The sequence below is a fragment of the Sus scrofa genome, chromosome 7 (assembly GCF_000003025.6).
Source record: "Sus scrofa isolate TJ Tabasco breed Duroc chromosome 7, Sscrofa11.1, whole genome shotgun sequence".
Lineage (NCBI taxonomy): Eukaryota > Metazoa > Chordata > Mammalia > Artiodactyla > Suidae > Sus > Sus scrofa.
This window is the reverse complement of record NC_010449.5, coordinates 50,127,881-50,151,378: the sequence shown is the minus strand read 5'-3', so window position 1 is coordinate 50,151,378 and position 23,498 is coordinate 50,127,881. Positions and strand designations below refer to the sequence as shown.

General features: G+C 47.9%; 1 protein-coding gene across 1 annotated transcript in view; it reads left to right on the top strand.

The window, feature by feature from the left end:
• Positions 1-22,857, top strand: part of TMC3 (transmembrane channel like 3) — a 55,540-nt gene extending 32,683 nt beyond the window's left edge. Inside the window, exons 12-22 of the mRNA XM_001928958.5 lie at positions 1,991-2,069; positions 3,649-3,885; positions 4,920-5,048; positions 5,345-5,412; positions 7,762-7,890; positions 10,599-10,709; positions 12,315-12,440; positions 13,092-13,170; positions 15,544-15,586; positions 18,091-18,340; positions 22,020-22,857. Of these exons, the coding sequence (XP_001928993.3) occupies positions 1,991-2,069; positions 3,649-3,885; positions 4,920-5,048; positions 5,345-5,412; positions 7,762-7,890; positions 10,599-10,709; positions 12,315-12,440; positions 13,092-13,170; positions 15,544-15,586; positions 18,091-18,340; positions 22,020-22,857 (2,089 nt within the window). The remainder of the gene's footprint in view (positions 1-1,990; positions 2,070-3,648; positions 3,886-4,919; positions 5,049-5,344; positions 5,413-7,761; positions 7,891-10,598; positions 10,710-12,314; positions 12,441-13,091; positions 13,171-15,543; positions 15,587-18,090; positions 18,341-22,019) is intronic.

Below are 23,498 nucleotides of genomic sequence, written 5' to 3'. Positions count from 1 at the left end.
CAGACCACTTTGCAAAGAATGGGCTCTCCTTCAGGAGTCGGCCAATTTTTGTTCCATCAAGGACCAAACGGTAATTTTTTTTTTTTTTTTTGTCTTTTTGCCTTTTCTAGGGCCGCTCCCGCGGCATATGGAGGTTCCCAGGCTAGGAGTCTAATCAGAGCTGTAGCCGCTGGCCTACACCACAGCTCACGGAAACGCCAGATCCTTAACCCACTGAGCAAGGCCAGGGATCGAAGCCTCAACCTCATGGTTCTTAGTTGGGTTCGTTAACCACTGAGCCATGATGGGAACTCCAGTAAATATTTTTAGTTGTGTGAGTCATACAGCTCTGTAGCATAGGCTCAACTCAGGCTGTAGCAGGAAAAGCAGCCATGGATGTTACATGACCCGAAGGCCGTGGTCGTGTTCCTTGCAATTCTATTCGCAAAAAATAGGTGAGGGTAGGAATTGGTTGGAAGGTCGTGGTTTGCCACCTCCTGGCATCCAAGAGTCATTTCAAAGGTAGAAAAACATGACACAAAAGATCCAGAGGTGTGCGGGAGCCCCTCACCCGGGGTAGCTCTGGAGGAGCTTCCTAGCTTCTGGGCTCGAACCCTGGCCTCTGTGCGAGGCTTGGCGCTTCTGTTGACCTCAGAGATGGAAATACCTTCCTCAAAACCCCCTCACAAGCAGGCATTGAGGGGAAATCAATTCTATGATTGCATTTGGTTGAGCACAGTCCTGTTGCTATAGAGTGGCCTCGTTATTCTTGGGTTCAAAACTAGGGAAACAGAGGTATCCAGAGATGTCCCCCTGATGAATTGGAGTTAATTCTAGAAATAAAAGTAAGACATAATATTTTGGTTCCATTAACTCCCCCGCAGACTGAGGTACCTTGTGTTCGCAGCCCAGTGGGAGCCAGAGGGGTAGGATACCAAGATGGCGGGAGGCTCCGCTGACTCAGTGCCTCCCTCAGCCAGCGCCTGCCCACTTGACTCTGAGGGGTCCTGCCCTGTGTTAGGTGAACACAGAGATAGAAAAGTCCCAGCCCAAGGCCCAAGGGGAGCCCTTCACAGGTGGTCAACTCTACACCTGAGATGGAGGAGGCCTGTGGGGATGGGCAACTCAAAGTTCCAATCTAGAGTCTTTTCCTCACCTCACCATTTCTCTTTTTCACCAATTGGCACTGCCTTCAAGACTCTCAAAGCGCCAACCACTGTCCTGGGAGGGATTTGTAAACCTGCCCTTTTCTTTTCTCAACTCATTTTCCCAGACAGGTTTCTGATAAGACCTAAGGCTGCTGCCTGGGAAACACCATGATATGTTTCCCCAAACCTCCAGGGAAACTGGCACCACGTCTTCCATCACGGGCTGATGGAGGCTGCTTCCAGCAGATGCCACCCGCTCACAAGGGCCCACCTGGGAGCAGGTGTGTCTGTGCCCACAGTCTCTCACCTCTCTGGCCCCTCAGTGCCTGTCTGAAGGGTTCAGCCTATATTTTGGAACCAGACCACCAAGATCTGGAAATTGCCTCCTGCCTCTTTTGAACGGCGTGACCTGAGCAGGTCGCACGGCCTGCCTCAATGTGCTCACCTCTTGAGTGGGGTTCGGTTGATGTGAACCTCACAGAGGTGTGAGTATCTAATGAAATAAAGCCTGGAAAATCACTTTATAGAGCAGAAGGTAGGACACAAGGACCCATATAATTCACACTCCACTTCAGGGCCCCGCTCTCTAAGCTCACACCCTTTCTGCTGTACTAGAAGTTTTAAAATGCGGATCCAGAGCTGGGCTACACGAGAATCTGCCAGGATGACAAAAGATCCTCAGACACCATCCAGACCTTCTGAAACACGGTGGATTCCCAGGATTCTATATTTTTAAATGCCCATGATCTGATTTTGAAGGAAACCAACCACTGTCTTAGTCTGACCATGGTAATTGTGGGCTGTCTACAGACAAACCATGGATGTTGTGTGGTGGTCACTGAAGGTGAGTTTGTGGCTTTCAGGGTTCTCGTGCTGTATCTGGGGAACCTCTACAGTCTGATCATCGCCCTCCTGGACAAAGTGAACAGCATGAGCATTGAGGTGAGTGCTCTGTCCTGGTCCCAGCCAACCAGACACACACACATACACACACACACACACACGCAGATATACATACATACACACATATATACACATATACACAAATATACACACATGTATGCACATACATACTCACATATATCACATTATATACACGCGTGTACACACATACACCTGCATATATACACATACAGACACATACACACATAGAGGCATGCATACATATACACACATGTACGCACATATACACACATGCACACGTGTACACTTATATACACACACCCGCTATACACACATATACCTGCATATACATATAGCTACATATATACGCACATACATATAACATGCATACACACACACACACACACACACACGAGTGATCATCAGTGTTGTGAACATCATTGCTTGTGCTTGCACGCTATTCAACTTGTTCGAAACTTAATTCAGTTGTGGTCTTCTCAGCATAAAGATAGGAAAATTAGTCCCATTTCTAAGATAAAGAAACTGAGGCCAGGATTTATGGCTAGTCAGTGACAGTGCTGGAATGAGCACCTGGGTCTCCTGACCCTCTTTCCTTGAATTCCATCAGGAAAGTCTATCAACAGCTGTTGGAAATGATCCCAGGAGAGGGGAGTTCCCGTTGTGGCTCAGCAGAAACAAATCTGACTAGCATCCATGAGGACACAGATTCGATCCCTGGCCTCACTCAGTGGGTTAAGGATCCGGCGTTGCCCTGAGCTTGTGGTGTAGTTTGCAGACGCGGCTCACTCGGATCCTGCATTGTCGTGGCTCTGGTGTCGTCCAGGAGCTACAGCTCTGATTCAACCACTAGCCTAGGAACCTCCATATGCTGCAAGGGCAGCCCTAAAAAGACAAAAAGAAAAAAAAATGATCCCAGGAGAGCAGCAGACCATGAGACTCACTTAGAAAATTAGGAGAAAATAAATTTCTCATGGAGAACAGTTCAGCATAGGCCCCACCATCCCCACCCTACACGGGGATCCACTCCCAGCCCAGGGTGGATTTAGAGGTCACTTTAAAGCTACCCCACAAGGCAAGGGAAAGGAAGGCAGGGATGAGGAGGTTCTTTGGGTGGTTTACCCAAGCCACAGCATACTAGCCTCAACTTCTACAGCTTATAAGACAGAAGAGGCCACGGGGAGGAATCATTCTGCTTCCGGGCTTTGACGTGGCGTAGACTGGCTCCTTAGCTGCCACTTACTAGCAATGTGACCTTGGTGGTTCAGCTTCAATAGCTGAGCTTCAGTCACTCCTGTGCAACGCAGACTCATTCTTACCTGACCCTCTTGGGAGGATGAGAAATATAACATGCTTTCACCTAGGACAGGCTCTGACACTTACGAGGCACCAATAAATACTCCACATTGCAAATTCCTGTTCATTACTGGACCCAACTCTGGTCAAATGGCTATTAACCAAGCTAGAGATAGAAAGAGAAACAGGAAAAAGAGAGAGAGAGAGACTATCCCCACTCAATGCAATCATATCCTTGCTGTTCATGATAGCTTCTTATTTACAAATGCATTGACAAGTTTTTTTCTTCCTTCCCTTGCCGCAGGAAGCTGCTCCCTCGAATAGCACGAGGATAGATCCTACCATCTTCTTTGCCACCAGGGCAGCCCCTGAAGAGAAATGGTCCACGCCTGGGCCTAGGATAGGGCTCAGGAGAAACAGCACGTGGGCCCCAGGAGAGGCCAGTGTTCCAACTTACCCCTCGCCTCTGCCAGAGGCCAACAAGACGACTGTCTCTACCCAGAGTCCACAGGACCAGTGCTGGGAGACATACGTTGGGCAGGTGACTCCCTTTCCCCTTAGAAAGCCCTTCAGCATCCCTTTCATCTCTTAACTCTAGCAACTCTCTGAAGTGGCATTAGCCCTATTTTATAGAAAAGGAAAATAGGGAGTTCCCATCATGACTCAGCAGTAACAAACCCAACCAGGATCCATGAGGACACGGGTTCGATCCCTGGCCCCACTCAGTGGGTTAAGGATCCGGCATTGCCATGAGCTGGGGTGTAGGTCGCAGACGCTACTCAGATCAAGAGTTGCTGTGGCTGCAGTATAGGCCGACGGCTGAAGCTCTGATTCAACCCCTAGACTGGGAACTTCCATATGCCATGGGTATGGTCCTGAAAAGACAAAAAAAAAAACAAGAAAGAAGGAAGGAAGGGAGGAAAGAAAGAGAAAGAAAGAAGGGAGGAAGGAAGGAAGGAAGAAAGGAAGGAAGGAAAATAAAGTTCGGTGATGGTTTAAGATTGTCCGGGGCTCAAAATTAATACTAATCTCATCAGTGTAAAGACTCAGGCAGCATTAACAGTGTGCTTGGTCCCATTCTCAGTGTTTGGTCTTACTGTCTTATTTTATCTTATTGCGATCGTCCTTATAAGCAGAGATGTGGAAACTGAAGCACCAGAGTTTAGGTAAATTGCCCAAAACGCAGATAGTAGAGAGCAGAATGAAGCCCCAAACCCAAGCACCTGCTCCAAACCCCGTGCTCTGAACTGTGCTGCCTTGCCCCTTCGCCATGGAATCTTGCACAGAGAATCTCAACTCCCAGGTATTACCCCAGGGTCGTCCCTGAGTCATCTCCTGTGGCTCAGAACCAGAGAATTTTTTTCTGAATTTGAGCGATACTGGTCTCAGATATCAAAATTCCAATTCACAAAGGTTTATCGAGCACCTATTATGTGCCAAGAATGAGGTCGCCATTGGAGGGGGCCCCAGTGGCTCAAGCCATGGGAATGAACAGAGAAGGGAGGAGCCTGAAGGAACAGGTGGACCGTGGGAGGGGCGGGGTGCAGCAGCATCTGAGGACACCCTGTGTTTCAGGAGATGCTGAAGCTCTCCATCATTGACATGCTCTTCACCGTGGCCAGCATTCTGCTCATCGATTTCTTCCGAGGACTTTTTGTTCGGTACTTAAGTGACTACTGGTGTTGGGACCTGGAAAGCAAGTTTGTAAGTATGATGCTGCATCCATTGGGGACATTCATGTGGCTAGATCCATCCTTTCCTGATGGCCAGCCTGGGAAACTGATGTGGTTGAGAGAGAATACATGAGGGAAGAGGGAAAGGGTATACAAAGCAGAGTTTTCATGCCTTCTTACATTTGCTGTTGGCTGGGCTGGCCACATAGGATGTGATCTCTGTGTATCTATGTGAGCAAAGAATTCAATACATGTGACTACAATGAACTGGTTTATGCAAAATATTTTACCATGTTGTTTGATGCAGAAACCCATTTTCTCTTGTAGCCTGAATATGGGGAATTCAAAATAGCGGAGAATGTGTTACATTTAGTCTACAATCAAGGAATGATTTGGTAGGTATCAAAGCTTCTTCCTGGAGTTCCTGTTGTGGCGCAGCAGAAAAGAATCCAACTAGCAACCATGAGGCTGCGGGTTTGATCCCTGGCCTCGCTCAGTGGGTTAAGGATCTGGCATTGCCGTGAGCTGTCGTGTAGGTAGCAGATGCTGCTCAGATTCTGTGTTGCTGTGGCTGTGGCTGTGGCTGTGGTGTAGGCCGGCAGCTGTAGCTCTGATTAGGCCCCTAGCCTGGGAGCCTCCATATGCTGTGGGTGTGGCCCTAAAAAGCAAAAAAAAAAAAAGCTTCTTCCTGCCTGTGCTTACTTCTCATCAGGGCTAAATTTTAACCTACTCAGTCTGGAGGGAACATGACCATAATAAAAACAGTCATAAGAGCCAGGAGAGGACAAAGAGAGTTGAGCATAAAGCAATATTCCTGGAGTTCTCTGGTAGCACAACAGGTTAAGGATCTGGCAGTGTCACTGATGTGGCTTGGGTTGCTGCTGTGGCTTGGGTTCAACCCCCAGCCTGGAAATTTTCACATGCCTCGGGCACGCTAAAAAAAAAAAGTAATATTTCTTTACTCAAATTCTATATTCTTGTTGTCCACCTATTTTGAAAAATAGTTTCACAAATAGAGTAGTAAAAATACCATATAACATTTGCTAGATATTGGGCACTTTTTTTTTTAACCTGTAATGACTAGTTTAATCCTTACAAACCCCCCCCCCGAGGTAACCAGGGTAACTAGTATTATTTCCCCCATTTTATCTTTTTGTTTGTTTGTTTTTATTTTTTAGGGCCACACCCAAGGCATATGGAAGTTCCCAGGCCAGGGTCAAATCAGAGCTGAACTGCCGGCCTATGCCACAGCCACAGTCCCAAGGGATCCAAACCACATCTGTGACCTACACCACAACTGACAGCAACACCGGATCCTTAACCCACTGAGCAAGGCCGGGGAACAAACCTGCATCCTCATGGATACTAGTCAGGCTCATTACCGCTGAGCCACGATGGGACCTCCTATGTTCCCCATTTTAAATGTGAGGAAACTGAGGGAAAGAGAGGCTAAGTCTCTTGCCTAATATTCCACAGACAGTAATATTTTTACCTGATGTGAAAAACCAAAAGTTTCTTTTATTTTTTATTTTTACTTTTATTTTTATTTGTATTTTTATTACACATCCTTGTTAAACATATCCTTATATCTATATTTACTTTCCTGCTACTAAATGCAAATTCCACAAGCATTATACTGAATGCACATCTGGTATAACGATGCATCTTTTTCCCTGAGATGGTCCAGATCTCTCCCATTGTCCCAGATCTGTCACTCTCAAAAGCATCTCAATCTGGATGATGTAGGTGACCCTTTTATTAGCAGCATGCTTTTGAGCAAATCATCTAATTTTCCCAGATCCACTTTCCCTGTTTACAAACTTTATATATTTACCCATTCTTTTATGATGGCAGAAGATTAAATGAGCTAAAATATGTGAAGATACTTAGTACAAAGTCTGACAGAAGTAGCTGCTTCACATATGTTGATTAAACCTGAAAGCCCAGAGTTCCCATCGTGGCTCAGCAGAAACAAATCTGACTAAGTATCCATGAGGATGAAGGTTTGATCCCTGGCCTCGCTTAGCAGGTGGTATAGGTCACAGATTTGGCTCAGATCTGGTATTGCTGTGTCTGTGATGTAGGCAGGGAGCTGCAGCTCCAGTTCGACCCCTAGCCTGGGAACCTCCATATGCCACAGGTGTGGCCCTAAAAAAACAAAAAACAAAAAAAAACCCTGGAAGTTAATAATTTATCAACACAGCCCTCACCATGGATGAGCAAAATCTAGAGCTTGCTGAAACCATTATTATCGATTACTTGCCTCGGTACCAGAAGAGGCTACCAGTCTTTGTTAAGACTGAAGAGAGAGGAGTTCCCATTGTGGCTCAGTGGGTTAAGAATGCAACTAGTATCCATGAGGATGTGGGTTCAATCCCTGGCCTCCCTCAGTGAGTTAAAGATCCAGCCTTGCTCTGGCTGTGGTGCGGGCTAGCAGCTGCAGCTCCAATGCGACCCCTAGCCTGGGAACTTCCGTATGCCGCGGGTGCAGCCCTAAAAAGAAAAAAAAAAAAGAACGAAGAGGGAGACATTTAGCATTCCTGCACCAAGAAGATATTTTTGCAAATAAGCCCACTGGTCCTCTGCAGAAGTGACTTGTCTTACCTCCAGAAAGTGGAGGGTGGGGGTGTCAGACCTCCGGGCATGTCTTTAGTTCTCTAAGCACAGTGTATAAATCTCAAGCTCTCAGGAGCAGGATAGACCAGAGGAGAGCAGATGCTAACTGGCCTCCCATCACATTTCAGGATGGGGGCCTTCTTCTCCCCATGCCTTCCTGCCTTCAACGTCCTCAAGCTGATTGGCCTCATGTACCTGCGCAGCTGGGCTGTGCTGACCTGCAACGTGCCCCACCAGCAAGTCTTCCGAGCCTCCAGGTCAGTGAGCATCAGGTCCGCCTCGCAGAGCTCCCATCATCCCCATGCCCCCACCCAGGGCTACCTCCAGCCAGGGGCTCTCCCCATCGCTCTGCCTATCAAAATCATGTCTGTCCCCCCACCCCGATTTCATGTCCCCCATGAAGCCATTGCCAATGCCCCACCCTTAGAGTGGGTCAGGACTCTCCTTAAGGTCATGGCGTACCTATTCCAGCTTTTCACTGATGCTGAGTAATCATCTAGATGCACACACGGATCACACATGTCTGGTTGGAGGAACATCCACCAACTGAACACAACTCTGTAGCCAGCCCCCAGACTGAGAGGCAGAACAAGAACAGCACACCCCGAAGCCCCCTTGTACGCAGCTCCAGTCACTACCAACTTGATTCTTTTTTTCTTCTTTTTAGGGCCACACCTGTGGCATATGGAGGTTCCCAGGCTAGGGGTCCAATCGGAGCGTAGCCACCAGCCTACACCACAGCCACAGCAACGCCAGATCCAAGCCGCGTCTGTGACCTACACCACAGCTCATGGCAACACTGAATCCTTAACCCACTGAGCGAGGCCAAGGATTGAACAACCTGATGGATACTAGTCAGAGTCTTTTCCACTGAGCCACGATGGGAACTCCATTCACTACCAGCTTTTAATGGCATCATTCGTTTCCCCCAGTTTTTTACTTTAAATAGAATTGCACTCAGGATGAGCTCTTTTGTTTCCAGCTTCTTCCCTCAATACCGTGCTTATGAGATTCACCCCATTGAGGACACCCACCCCAGGCTCTTTATCCGTCCTCCTGCTGTTAGCTTTACAGAACAATGCTGCCTTGAACTTGCTCACGAGAGCCTCTGTCAGTACCTACCTAGGGCTGCACTTGCTGACTCTGCCGCGTGGGCCATGCATGTGGTCGCTTCGAGCAGACAGCACTGACTAGTTTTCCAAGGTGATGGGGCCCTTTCCACTCCTGCCAGCATCTTAGGAGAGGTCCTGTTGTCCCACAACCTTGCCGACACTCGTTCCTCTCTGCATTTTTCATTTGAGCCATTGTGGTGAATTCTGAACACATTTTGAACACCTTGACTAGAACACATTTATTTTAATTGACATAGTAGTTATTTATGTGGGTGTGTATGTGTCAGTGGCTTTCAAACTTTTTGACACCACACAATACTCTATTTATATTTTACCCAGTGACCAGGACACACAAATGCATACATTCATAAATAAATATTTATTTATATATTTTATTGGTCTTTTTTGCCATTTCTTGGTCCACTCCCGCAGCAGATGGAGTTTCCCAGGCTAGGAGTCTAATCAGAGCTGTAGCTGCCAGCCTATGCCAGAACCACAGCAACGCGGGATCCAAGCCGCGTCTCTGACCTACACCACAGCTCATGGCAACACCGGATCTTTAACCCACTGAGCAAGGGCAGGGATCGAACCCGCAACCTCACGGTTCCTAGTCGGATTCGTTAACCACTGCACCACGATGGGAACTCCATTCATAAATATATATTTATATATAACATATATATGCATGTATATATCCATTTATATGTATGTATGCACATATATATGCACACACATAAATGGACACACATACTCACAAACACACAGACACACATTCGCAGAGACATTTCACGGACAGTCACCTACCTACTACATTCTATGTGCTCTGATGTTTTCTTTCTTTCTTTTTTTTTTTTTTTTTTTTTTTGTCTTTTCGTCTTTTCTAGGGCCTCACCTGCGGCAGGCATATGGAGGTTCCCAGGCTAGGGGTCGAATCAGAGCTGTAGCCACCGGCCTACACCAGAGCCACAGCAATGCGGGATCCAAGCCTTGTCTGCGACCTACAGCACAGCTCACGGCAACGCCAGATCCTTAACCCACTGAGCAAGGCCAGGGATTGAACCCGCAACCTCATGGTTCCTAGTCGGACTCGTCAACCACTGAGCCACAATGGGAACTCCCCTCTGATGTTTTCTATTCTCTTCTAGTCCAGTCTATTTCATTAGAGAGGGAGAGACAGAGCGTGTTGGCTGAGAGGGTCTAGGGTGACGGATCACGCACTCTCTTCCCATAACTGTGTACAGGGCCTCGCACACCAAATAGATCTGCGTTGCCCTTGGGGGAGGTCTAGGCAGCCAATCTCCAAGATACCAGCTTAGAGCCCAGGGCCCAAGGCTTAATCAGACAAACGATTTACCCTGAGCAGCCAGGAGCAGAGCCCATAAGAGGTTGAGAGAGACATTCAAGTAAGAGCGTCAAGAACCATAACAAAGGAGTCAAACCATCCTCAGACGGAGGGGACAAGTTCAAGGCTGGGGATAAGAGAGGGAACCATTAGGTAGATGAAGCAAAGGTTCTAAATTTTTTCATGAATTAAGCTTATTGTGTGATGGCCCTGGGTTGAGTTCTGTCCTGGTTTGAGAAGGACAGGCGCTCAGCAGATGTTTAGCAGATGAACAGGTTGGGTTGGGTGGTCTACAAAGTACCTTTGGTGATTTTTGAGTTTGCTAAGCTGCCTGTGACCCTATGAAAGCCCCTTTCCTAGGCAGGTATAGGAAGAGGATTCTTCCGTTTGCAGAGTCGGGGCTATGGTTTCTGTATTTGCTTGTTGTTGTTTTTTTTTTGGTGGGGGGCATATCCTTCATTGGCAGCTGCCACAGAGTGAACCCAATGCCTGGCCCTCGGTTTCTTTGCAGATCCAACAACTTCTACTTGGCAATGCTCTTGTTTATGCTCTTCCTCTGCATGTTGCCAACCATTTTTGCCATTGTCCGGTACAAGCCATCTCTAAATTGTGGGCCCTTCAGGTAAGTTATTTTACTTTGGTCAGCTCTACCTGGAGCTAAGGACGGCTGTTAGGGCTAGGACCTGGCATGAAACTGAATTTCTTTCTGGCTCAAGGGAGGGCAGCCACAGAGAAGATTTACCACCTCACATCTTTTGAATCCGAGACCTTTTCCTTGCTAAGCAGGCTGCCCTGGTGTGTAATAGCCTCTCTGATCATCTTTTTTTTTTTTTTTTTTTTTTTTTTTTTTTTTTTTTTTGGTCTTTTTGTCTTTTCAGGGCCACACACTCGGCATATGGAGGTTCCCAGGCTAGCGGTCCAATCGGAGCTGTAGCCGCCAGCCTCCACCAGAGCCACAGCAACTCGGGATCTGAGCCGCATCTGCAACCTACACCACAGCTCCCGGCAATGCTGGATCCTTAACCCACTGAGCGAGGCCAGAGATCAAACCCAAGTCCTCATGGATGCTAGTTGGGATCACTAACTGCTGAGCCATGATGGGACCTCCTCTGTGATTATCTTTAAAAGATACAGCCCATTCCAAATCAAAAGGGAAAATGATATTGCCCCAGTGCTGAAACGAAATTCTACCTGGTCAGTCTTCCGCTTCCAGAACTCAGAAACTCAGAGAGCTTTTATTTTTATTTTTATTTATTTATTTTTTGCTTTTTAGGGCTGCACTCACGGCATGTGGAGGTTCCCAGGCTAGGGGTCTAATCAAAGCTGTTGCTGCCGGCCTACGCCACAGCCACAGCAACGCCGGATCCTCAACCCACTGAGCAAGGCCAGGGATCGAACCTAAAACCTCATGGTTCCTAGTCAGATTCGTTTCTCCTGTACCATGACGGGAACTCCAAGAGAACTTTTACTGAACTTTTATGGAACTCCAAGAGAACTTTTATTGAAAGATAATCACTTTTTTTTTTTCTTCCTTTCTTTCCTCTTCTTTTTTTTTTTTTTTATTTTTTTTTAACAGCCTCACCTATGGCATATGGAAGTTCCCAGGCTAGGGGTCAGATGGGAGCTGCAACTACCAGTCTAGCCACAGCCACAGCAACACCAGATCTGAGCTGCCTCTTTGACCTACACTGTAGCTTGCAGCAATGCCAGATCCTTAACTCACTGAGCGAGGCCAGGGATCGAACCGGCATCTTTGCAGACTCTATATCAGGTTCTTAACCCTCTGAGCCACAACAGGAGCTCTGAATCCATGTCACTTTTGATTCTGCACTATCTGACTGCATTGAGAGAGAAGTGTCCACCCAGCTTCCACCTAGCATTTGCTTTAAGTCAGTTTTGATGACATATATGTAACATTGAGAGTCTATCCATGTGTACATTATTCATACACACACACACACACACACACACACACACACACATCATGTAATTATTGACCCTTATCTTCAAACCTGCATGTTAATAAAATGACTTCTTCAGTGGGAATGTTATGTATCTTTCACATTCATCAGATGCTCAACTCTAGCTTTGTAACTGACTTTGAGGACTGGACTTGAGCCAGCCAGCCTTTGATTTATTTTATTTATTTATTTACTTTTTTAGATGACTTGCAGGATCCCTCTGCCAAAAGCAATATAATCTGAAATTATGGTTTTCTTTCTCACAGCGGGCAAGAGAAAATTTACGACATCGTGTCAGAGACGATTGAGAAGGACTTTCCCGCGTGGTTTGGCTCTGTGGTTGGCTACGTCAGTAGCCCTGTGGTTATCCTGCCAGCTGTGCTGCTTCTTTTGTGAGTATTTTCCTGCCAGCTTTGGGGTGGGGGTGGGGGTGGGGGTGGCTCTGCCTGTTGGGCCAACAAGAAAGCACCGCTTTCCAACAAGTGTATAAAAATCAGTGAGCTCGTTCAAAAGTCCCTTGCAGAGTCTGATGGTCTAAGCAGGGACACTGAGTCACACTGGGGCCAGGGAGGTACAGCATGACTGATTCATCAAAAGCACTTATTTGGACAATCGTTGTGGCCACTATTGTGGGGTCGAATGGACTTATTTTCCTCATGATCTTATTTTCCAGAAGTTTCCAATTTTACATTGCACCTGAGTGGTGTCTATTTTACCTTAAAGGAAAAATGACAGCAAGTAATGGGTGCAGTGCTCCTAGCCTGACACAGTGTAACATGCCTCTCTCGTCTTGGCTCCTTCCTTCTTGCTGTCATTCATGCAGAATTCCGGGTCAAGGCAGGTGGCTTTGAAAAGAGGGAGAAAGACAAGGAGAGCAGCCCATTCCTAGTGCTTGCCAGCTTGAGACCTCATTATATCTTCTGTCCTCAGGGTGGGGTGGGCTTGGGGGGCTGGTGGATAGCCCTCATCGGGCAGGGAACCTGCGCGGAGAAGCCGACAAGTCGGGAGAAGACCATTCACCGCCCTGTGCTGTTCTGCCCTAGCATGCTCATCTATTACCTTCAGAGCATCGCAAGATCCTTAAAGCTCAGCAACCACCAACTCAGAATGCAGATCCAAAATGCAAGTATTATGTCATCTCTGCTGTTATGTGAGTCAACCATCTGATTGGTTTCGCTGGCCGGGGAATACAAGTGAGGTTCCATTTTCCTACTGCTGTAGGATTCTTGGCCACCTGCTAGGGTGCAAGGCTCCCTCCCCCTCCCCCAGGATCTCCCAGAGCTATTTCAAAGAATGCCCAGGGGCAGCTCCCAATTGCCAGGAACAGAAAGGAGGCTGCTATGTTTTCCTCCTCTCCAGGAGAACTTGCTAACGCCCTGAGCACTGAGCGCCCCTCTTGTGGCCACACCAAGTTTGCAATGTGCAGGGTTCTTCTGCTGGCTCGGCTGGACCAGGAAGGGAGGGAAGGTCCCTCCTCAGTCCCATGGCAACTTGGGCATCTGAGCCCCAAAACACTCTTTGGACCCAAAGATCCATCTTTTTCATAATTTTTTATTTTGTTTTATTTTTTGTTTTTACAACTGTACCTGTGGCATATGGAAGTTCCTGGGGCTAGGGGTCAAATCAGAGCTGCAGCCGAGGCCTGTGCCACAGTCCAGCCACAGCAATGCTAGATCCGAGCCGCATCTGCAGCCTACGAAGCAGCTTGCAGCAGCACCTTTACCCTTAACCCACTGATGGAGGCCAGGGATCGAACCCTCATCCTCGTGGTTACCAGTCAGGTTTGTTACTTCTGAGCCACTATGGGAACTGCAGGAACTCCTGTTTTTTTGGTTTGTTTGTTTGTTTGTTTTTGTCTTTTTGCCATTTCTAGGGCCGCTCCTGCGGCATATGGAGGTTCCTAGGCGAGGGGTCGAATTGGAGCTGTAGCCGCCAGCCTACGCCAGAGCCACAGCAACTCAGGATCCGATCTGCGTCTGCGACCTACACCACAGCTCACGGCAACTCAGGATCCTTCACCCACTGAGCAAGGCCAGGGACCGAACCTGCAACCTCATGGTTCCTAGTCAGATTCGTTAACCTTTGCGCCACGAAGGGAACTCCCAGGAACTCCTGGTTTTTAAACTTCTTTTTTGGCCATGGCATGCAGAGGCTTGATGTGGGATCTCAGTCCCCAGACCAGGGATTGAACCCAGACAGCAGCAGTGAATGCACTGAGTCCTAACCACTAGACAGACCACCAGGGAACTCCTGCCCGTCTTTTAAATTCTGATTTCTTTTACCTTCTCTCCCACCAGGGACTCAATTCAATGATCTCAGAACAGTCAGAGGGAGGCCAACACTCCCCAATCCTCCCACAGTTTCTCCTCTGCACACCGGAGGTGCTCCCCTAGGACCAGGACTAGGGTGAGGCAAGCGAGGCAGCAGGGTGCCAAATTTCGAGACACAAACTCTCAGGGTCACGGTGACCCTTCATCCTCACAGCCCCTAAAGTGAGCTTCTCCTTTGACCCCGGGATGCCTTACTTGCTTCACCCCAGCCCCAGAACCCCTTTCAAAAGACTTTCAGCTTTCTCTGGTTTTAAAAAAATGACTTTCACGGATATCAATTTGTGTAAAGAAATACCCACTTCTTTCACAAAGAGTCAAATAAGAAATGTACTTGGAGGCATTCCCACTGTGGCTCAATGGGATTGGCAGTGTCTCCGTAGTGGCAAGGATGTGGGTTTGATCCTGGGTCCGGCACAGTGGGTTAAGGATCCAGCATTGCCACAGCTGTGGCATAGGTTGCAATTCCAGCTGGGACTCAGTCCCTCATCCAGGAACTTCTATATGCCATGGGGTGGCCAAAAAAGAAAAAAAAAAAAAAAAAAAGGAGTTAACCATTGTGGCACAGCAGAAATGAATCCAACTAGTATCCACGAGGACGTGGGTTCGATCCTTGGCCTCACTCAGTGGGTTAAGGATCTGGTGTTGCCCTGAGCTGTGGTATAGGTCGAAGTTTCGGCTCGAATCTGGCATCGGTGTGGCTGTGGTGTAGGCCAGCATCTGCAGCTCCAGTTCAACCCCTAGCCTGGGAACTTCCATATGCTGCAAGTGCAGCCCTAAAAAGCCAAAAAAAAAGGAAAAGAAAGAAAGAAATGCATTTGAAGTTGCAAAGGGCATCTTTATGGAAATACACATCTCCTGTACTTTCCCTTCTGGTCCCAAGCAAACCATTCTTAGCAGTATCTATACATAGAAACCTGGCCTATCAAAGAGCTGCCCCTAAAATTAAAACTTGCCAGGGATAAAACTTCAGCTCTCGGGTGTCAGCCTTTATTCATTCAGGTAGCAGGCCTGAGCCCAGAGCACACCGTCCCCGGGTAGCAGAAGCAGTTCAGTCGTGGCCCATCATGTGACAGGTGATACATACATCATTTTCCCCCAAGAGTAGTATTTGTTATTCCTTCCTGCTAAATCCCAAGCAAACATATGATTGTCATTTATATTTTAGGCAAGATCTGAAGATAAGAAAAAGGTTGCTCAAATGGTAGAAGGTAAGTACAAAAATCCCTGATGTCTTTGTTGGTGGGCATTTAAAAATACAGCAGTTTAAGGTGTACCACTAATAAAAATTCCTGTGGTTTTCACAATTAATTAGGCACAATAAAATAAAATCTAGGAATCCACATGTTGGTTTAAATCTGCAATTTTTACATCAGACCCAGGCCTGTGAGTAACCCCAAAATATCAGCATTCAGGAAGAACTGTTGAAAAGGGAAAGAAAAAGGAGTTCCCGTCGTGGTGCAGTGGTTAACGAATCTGACTAGGAACCATGAGGTTGCGGGTTCAGTACCTGCCCTTGCTCAGTGGGTTAACGATCCGGTGTTGCCGTGAGCTGTGGTGTAGGTCGCAGATGCGGCTCGGATCCCGTGTTGCTGTGGCTCTGGCGTAGGCCAGCGGCTACAGCTCTGATTAGACCCCTAGCCTGGGAACCTCCATATGCCGCGAGAGCGGCCCAAGAAATAGCAAAAAGACAAAAAAAAAAAAAAAAAAAAAAAAAAAAAAAAAGAAAGAAAGAAAGAAAAGAAAAGGGAAAGAAAAAGAAGACAGAAATCTGGAGAAAAGCCAAAAGAACTACTTGGCCTTGTTCACTTTTTTTTTTAATTTTTTTTTTTTCTTTTTAGGGCCATACCCCGCGGCATATGGAAGTTTCCAGGCTAAGGGTTGAATTGGAGCTGCGGCCGCCGGCCTACACCACAGCCACAGCCACAACAGATCTGAGCCATGTTTGCGACCTACACCACGACTCACAGCAACACTGGATGCCCAACCCACTGAGCAAAGCCAGAGATCGAACCCACGTCCTCATGGATGCTAGTCGGGTTCGTTAACTGCTGAGCCACGACGGGAAGTCACCTTGTTCGCTTTTGTGTACTGCCTCTCAATGGTCTGTTTCTTCCTTGCAAGACCCCCTCCCAGGGTCTCTGCCCCCTTAAGTCCCATCCTCCCAGTCCCACCCTTGCAGAGCAATGCCAGGTGGGCAGGTCCAGCCAGGCAAGCAGGTTCCAGAGTAAGAAATACAAACGCAGTGGATACACCTTCTCTTCCCATCTTCTCCAGCTCCTGGACCCACTTGTTCCCACCAAGGTTCATGGAGGGAAAAGGAAACCATCCCGTGGAAAGAACAAAACTGCAAGGAGCAAAAGTCTGGTCTAGGCTGAAAAGAGGGGAACGTGGGCAGGTGCAGCTCAAAGGAAACCCATCTGCCCCTTGGGGCCACTCACATGTCACATTATGAGCTTGAAGGATCACTGGGCAACGGCAAAATGGATGGTCCATATTCTCTCTCAAAAAATGAGAATGAGACCCAAAGGCTCTATGGGCCAACACTTTGGTGTGTTTTAAGCAGAGCTAATTGGGAGGGACATGTTCCCTTCCGGGAAAATCCCCGGGTAAGAGTCATGAGGCCTAAGGGTGATGCCTGCTCCACCCACCTCCTCAGCGAGCAACCTGCAAATAAAAATTGTCATGGGAAGAGACTGAAGCTCATGTGATAGAAAATTCCACTGTAAGAATTCCCACTGTGGTTCAATGGGCTTGGCGGTGTCTGCAGCACTGGGACGCAGGTTTGATCCCCAGGCCGGCACAATGGGTTAAGGATCCAGCATTGCCACAGCTGTGGCTTAGGTAGCAACTGAGGCTCGGATCCGATCCCTGGCCCGGCAATTCCATAAGCCACAGGATAGCTGAAAAACAAAATAAAATTCCCCTGTACTTGTTAAGTATTATATGCCAGTGGGGCATACATAAGTTTAGTCCAATTTGTGTTCAAAAACTAGGATTTTGGAGTTCCCGTCGTGGCGCAGTAGTTAACGAATCCGACTAGGAACCATGAGGTTGCGGGTTTGGTCCCTGCCCTTGCTCAGTGGGTTAATGATCCGGCGTTGCCGTGAGCTGTGGTGTAGGTTGCAGATGCGGCTCGGATCCCGAGTTGCTGTGGCTCTGGTGTAGGCCCGAAGCTACATCTCCGATTCAACCCCTAGCCTGGGAACCTCCATATGCCGCGGGAGCAGCCCAAGAAATAGCAACAACAACAACAACAACAACAAAAGACAAAAAAAAAAAAAAAACTAGGATTTTCATAAACGGTCTCAGGATAGCAACCTCATTGTCCAGAGTCCCTTTTCCAACTCAGGACCACATTTTTTTTCAGACTGCTCTGTGAATTGTTTCCCAAAAAATCACAATTATAATCTAAGCTTTATTTTATCCATTCTAAAGAACCAAAGCCCCAAAGCTGGTGAATAACCCACTTCGCCTCATGGGGGCATCAGACGGTGTGTCATCATTGCATTCCTCCTACACGCCCTTCCAGCTCCAGCTCTTGGAAAGACCCGATTTGAATGATGCTGTTTGTTGCCCGTGGGTTAGGTGCATCTGTGAGCACACACAACTGTCTGTAGACCCACCTGCGGGAAGTCATGACGCTCTTGCAGCTAAACGAACCTGAGCGGGTCACCCTCGGCCTGTCTTCTCATGACCCTCCCTCTTCCCGCAGCCCGCATCCAAACCCAAGATGAGAGCACCAAGAGGCTTCCAAAGGACAGCGACCTGGGCAGCCAGATGTCTTCAGCTCACTCGGCGACACCCCAGAACAATGGCAACGTGGTCAATGTTGACTCCTCAAGCAGCAAGAGTGGCAGAATAGAGACCATCCGCCAACCCACGCCCCAGAGTCCCCAGCCAGGGCCTGGCAGTCCCAGCCCGCCTCTTCGTGGCATCTACAGATCCAGGCACCACACCACCAGGTGAGCTTAATTGCAGCTGGGCAGGAAACCCGCCTCCTTGGTGACACCAAGCCAGGACAGCCCAGAGCCATAAAGTGCAGGATGTAAAAACCATTAGAGCTTCAAAGGCTTTAACTGTTGCAGGAAGTAAGAGCCATTAAATTCCATCTCTGCCTGAAGGCCACAAGGACAAGAGACTGTGACAGTTGGTATTGAGAAGAAATGAAGGGACAAAGGTTGTCCAAAAAAAAAGTCTGTCAATTCATCCTCCTTGGCCTGCTGCCATATAACCTGTAAGCCAATTCTCGCCAGCATAGGGTATTTATTTCCATTGTCTAAGAAAAGAAAATGCTGGGGGTTCGCCTGTGGTGCATTGGGTTCAGGATCCAGTGTTGGCACTGCGGTGGCACAGGTTCGATCCCTGACCCAGGAACTTCCACATGCCGCAGGCACAGTCAAAAAAAGAAAGAAAAGAAAATGTCTTAAAATTTTTTTTCATTGGGGACCTGTTTTAATAAATCAAAGGATTAATTTTAACTAGTATATTAGCCATTTGATTATAAATGGCAACAACACTCTAACTCATAAATTCCAAATTAGCATAACCAAATACATTTTTGTTGTAAAGGAGTTGCTAGTATCTACTTCAACACACTTTGACTAAGAATGGGCTCTATACCAGTTTCTATGGTAGATACACGGTCACAAAAATTGATCAGATGTAGTCTCTGCCTTAAGGAATTGACAGTACAGTGAGAGAAGGGCCAAAGTTAATTATACAATGTAATACACGCTATGCTTCTGTGATAAATAGTATACTTTCAGAGGACAAGGAAGGGTGAGATCAAGTCTACAAAAAAACACAAAAAGGAGTTACCGTCCTGGCTCAGCGGAAACGAATCTGACTAGCATCCATGAGGACGTAGGTTCGATCCCTGGCCTTGCTCAGTGGGTTAAGGATCTGGCGTTGCCGTGAGCTGCAGTGTATGTCGCAGACATGGCTCGGATCTCATGTTGCTGTGGCTGTGGCCATGGGCCAGTGGCTGTAGCTCCAATTCGACCCCTAGCCTGAGACCCTCCATATGCTTCGGGTGAGGCCCTAAAAAGACTAAATAAATAAATAAATATGTCCTAGGAGGCAATAATAATAAACCTGGGCCTTAAAGAGTAAAAGCTCACTAAATGGAGAAGAGTCAAGAATAGTGGAGAATAAGCATGAACAAAGGTAGGATGTTTGGAAGAAGTGAGGGGTCTTCGGGAAATGACAGCCGCAGAGGGAGCCTGGGAGCGAGGCGGGAGATGAGGCTGGAAAGAAGTGTGATCCAAGACACTAATGCATGTGAATCTTTTCAAAGCTGGGACTTTATCTTTTTTTTTTTTTTTTAATTGAAGTATAGTTAGTTTACAAAACTGTGCTGGTTTCAGGCACACAGCAAAGTCATTCAGTCATGCATATATATACACACAAGAAAGGAGTAGAACCCTGCTTTTTTTTTTCTTTTTTTGGCTTTTTAGGGCCACTCTTGCAGCATGTGGAGGTTCCCAGGCTGGGGGTGGAATCGGAGCTATAGCTGCTGGCCTACACCAGAGCCACAGCAACTCAGGATCCGAACCACATCTGCAACCTACGCCACAGCTCATGGCAACGCCGGATCCTTAACCCACTGAGCAAGGCCAGGGATTGAACCCATATAGTCATGGATGCTAGTCGGATTTGTTAAATGCTGAGCCACGACGAGAACTCCGAACCCTGCATATTGTGTGTGTGTGTGTGTGTGTGTGTGTGTGTGTGTGTGTGTGTGTGTGTGGAGATAGGACATCTGGAAGGATGCACTGACCCTAACTCAGAATGATTTTTTTTTTGTCTTTTGTCTTTTTAGGGCCGCATCCAAGGCATATGGAGGTTCCCAGGCTAGCAGTCTATCAGAGCTACAGCTGCCAGCCTATACCACAGCCGCAGCAACACCAGATCCGCACCGCATCTGGGACCTACTCCACAGGCTCACAGCAACGCTGGATCCTTAACCCACTGAGCAAAGCCAGGGATCGAACCTGCAACCTCGTGGTTTCCAGTCAAATTTGTTTCCACTGGGCCACGATGGGAACTCCCCCGAGAATGATATTTGATTTAAATGTGACACAGTGAAAGTCATATAAATAAAATGTAGGAGGGTTGTTGGGGGAGTTGTTTTGTTTTTAAAGACAATGACTAAATTAACAAAGAAGTCAAAATCTTGCTGTATGAGAAGCTGTCTTCAGGTATCTACTGGGCTTTGGCAAAGAGGAGGGATTCCAGTGGTACTGGGTAGGTGTCAACTGAAAGAAAAAAAAAAAAAAAGCACAACCTGTTAGTTGAGAATTACGTTTTATTCGGTGAACTTCTCGAGGACTAGGGCCTGGGACATGGCCTCTCAGATAGCTCTGAAGTGGTAAGGGAGAAGCCAGGATATACAGGAGTTTTTGCTGGGAAACAAAAACCAGAAAAAAACATGAAGTGGAACACCAAAAGCTGACTGTTAATCACAAAAAAAAAAAAAAACAAAAAACAAAAACAGATATCTCAAGTTAATGATTTTAATGCTTTTTTCCTGGAAGGGAAGATGCAAGAATCTAGGGTCGTTGAAATCATCCCTTTGGCTGGAGTTCCTGTCATGATTCAGTGGTTAACAAATCTGACTAAGAACCATGAGGTTGCGGGTTTGATCCCTGGCCTTGCTCAGTGGGTTAACGATCCGGCGTTGCAGTGAACTGTGGTGTAGGTTGCAGACACGGCTCGGATCCCACGTTGCTGTGGCTCTGGCGTAGGCCGGCGGCTACAGCTCTGATTCGACCCCTAGCCTGGGAACCTCCATATGCCGTGGGAGCAGCCATAAAAAAGATAAAAAAAGACGAAAAGAAAGAAAAAAGAAATCATTCCTTTGGGGGTTCCCATCATGGCTCAGTGGAAATGAATCTTACTAGTATCCATGAGGACACAAGTTCGATCCCTGGCCTTGATCAGTGGCTTAAGGATCCCATGTTGCTGTGAGCTGTGGTATAGGTCACAGATGCTGCTTGGATCCTGGGTTGCTGTGGTGTAGGCTAGCAGCTACAGATCTGATTCCACCCTTAGCCTGGGAAATTTCATATGCTGTGGGTGCAGCCCTAAAAAGACAGGAGAAAAAAAAAAAGAAGTCATTCTTTTGATATGCATCTTAACTATTTAGGGTCAGTATCTTATTTTTCTCCATCCTGAATATCCCTCAGGGTGCACCGTGGTGGGGAGGGGGCAGCTGTAGGGGCTGATGGCTTTGCATCCTTTGTTTACGGAAATGGCAGGTGACATTCTTGGTCCACAGAGGCTCTGGCAAGGAGTTGTCCGAGAAGCCGGGCACGGCAGAGATGGTGAGGGGTGGTGTTCCTCGCACATGCTCCCCAGCTTGTCCCCCTGGGTGCCTGCTCCTGGACAAAAGAAGGGCTCCAGACTGATATACACTAGCACAGAGCTCTTTGCCCTCCATGGAGATACACGTTAAGGGCGCTGAGAATCCCAGCTTAAAAAAATACAGTCAGCCCAGTTCCCCGAACACTCATTAACACTTCAGAACCAGTTCCGTGAAAATGCAGAGAGAACGGCTGCCCTGGCTCGCTTGCAGTGCTCAGCTGGCATGGGGCTCTGAGAGCACCAAGGCCCTGGTGCTTAACCGTCCCTGTCTTGCAGGTATCCACGTGGCCCGTGTGCAAGCACAGGTGACCTTCACAGGAGCAGATCCTGCACCCCTGGGATGTTTGCAAAGCACATCGAAGACGTGCACTCGGAGCCTCTTTTCCGAAAAGACTTTGAGCAAATCGACCACAGATCAGTGGTCTCGGCCTTGGGGCCACAGGGTCGCTGGTCCCATGGCCCCAGATACTATGTTGTTAATGAACATGACTCTCACCAAAAAAACCATTCGACTTTCCGGCCAGAAAGACATTTCGAGATAGATACCTTTGGGGACATAGTGGAGAGGTACCCCAGGAACATGCGACAGTGTGTGCCCGGGGTCTCCCACCAGGCTTGCTCTCCACAACGAAGTGAAGAAGAGGACGAGATGCTGAGGAGAGAGGTGATCCAACGGGCTTTCCACCCACGCTCCCTGACCGACCTCCACGGGGCTCCTCATTTTTACGTCACAGAAAGTTTAGAAAGTCACGCCCTGACTCCTGAGCCCCAGAGATGCTGGACCCATTACACGTCTTGGGATGATGGTTTTGAAGGTCAACTTGACAGGCCGATGTATGTGCTCAAAAAGCCACGCTCCCGGAATTTCCAGTACCCACAGCACCCAGGGAAGCCCAGGGGGAAGCCCAGGTTCGAGCCATCCGCCACAGAGTCGGATTCCATGTCGGCGGCGTCCAGTAGTGACCAGCAGAACAGCAGCGCTGACCAGTACCTCCAGGTCTCCCGCAGCCAAGGCAAGCTCCTGAGGTCTGCGGGGCAACGTGGCAGGAGGAAGGCCATATCAAGGCAAGAGGTGATGGAAGATCTGAATGATCTGATTTGTTCAAACGTCTAGGGCCTAGAGATCAGAGCCCTAGTGGAGTGCCTAGTATGATAGCATATGTCCCTCGCTGCTGGGAAGAGAGACAACTGCGCCCAGTAGGTGAGACCCTCAGGGCATAACCAGGGCACTGTGTGCAGCCCTGAGACTCACAGGGCCCCAACTCCCTCTTCTACAGCAACCATATACAAGTGCGCTGTTTCAAAAACCTCTGTCCTTGGAGGTCCCGTCGTGGCTCAGTGGAACTGAATCTGACCAGTATCCATGAAGAAGGAGGTTTGGTCCCTGGCCTCGCTCAGTGGATTAGGGATCCGGTGTTGCCATGAGCTATGGTATAGGTTGCAGACTCGACTCAGATCCTGTGTTGCTGTGACTGTGGTGTAGGCCTGCAGCTGTAGCTCCGATTTGTCCCCTAGCCTGGGAACCTCCATATGCCATCGGTGCGGCCCTAAAGAGACAAAAACAAAAAATAAAACCTCAGTTTTTGACCTTCATCCTGGGTGACCCCTAGTCATAGGCAAGCCAGACAACTTAGCCAGTGGCAGAAGGCTGCACTTGTCCTTAATCTTAGGAGTGAACTAAGACTGTGTCTTTCAGCACCCAAAACTCAGTCCTCCCCAGTCAGCACCCCGAAATGAGACAGCTGCCCTTCAAGA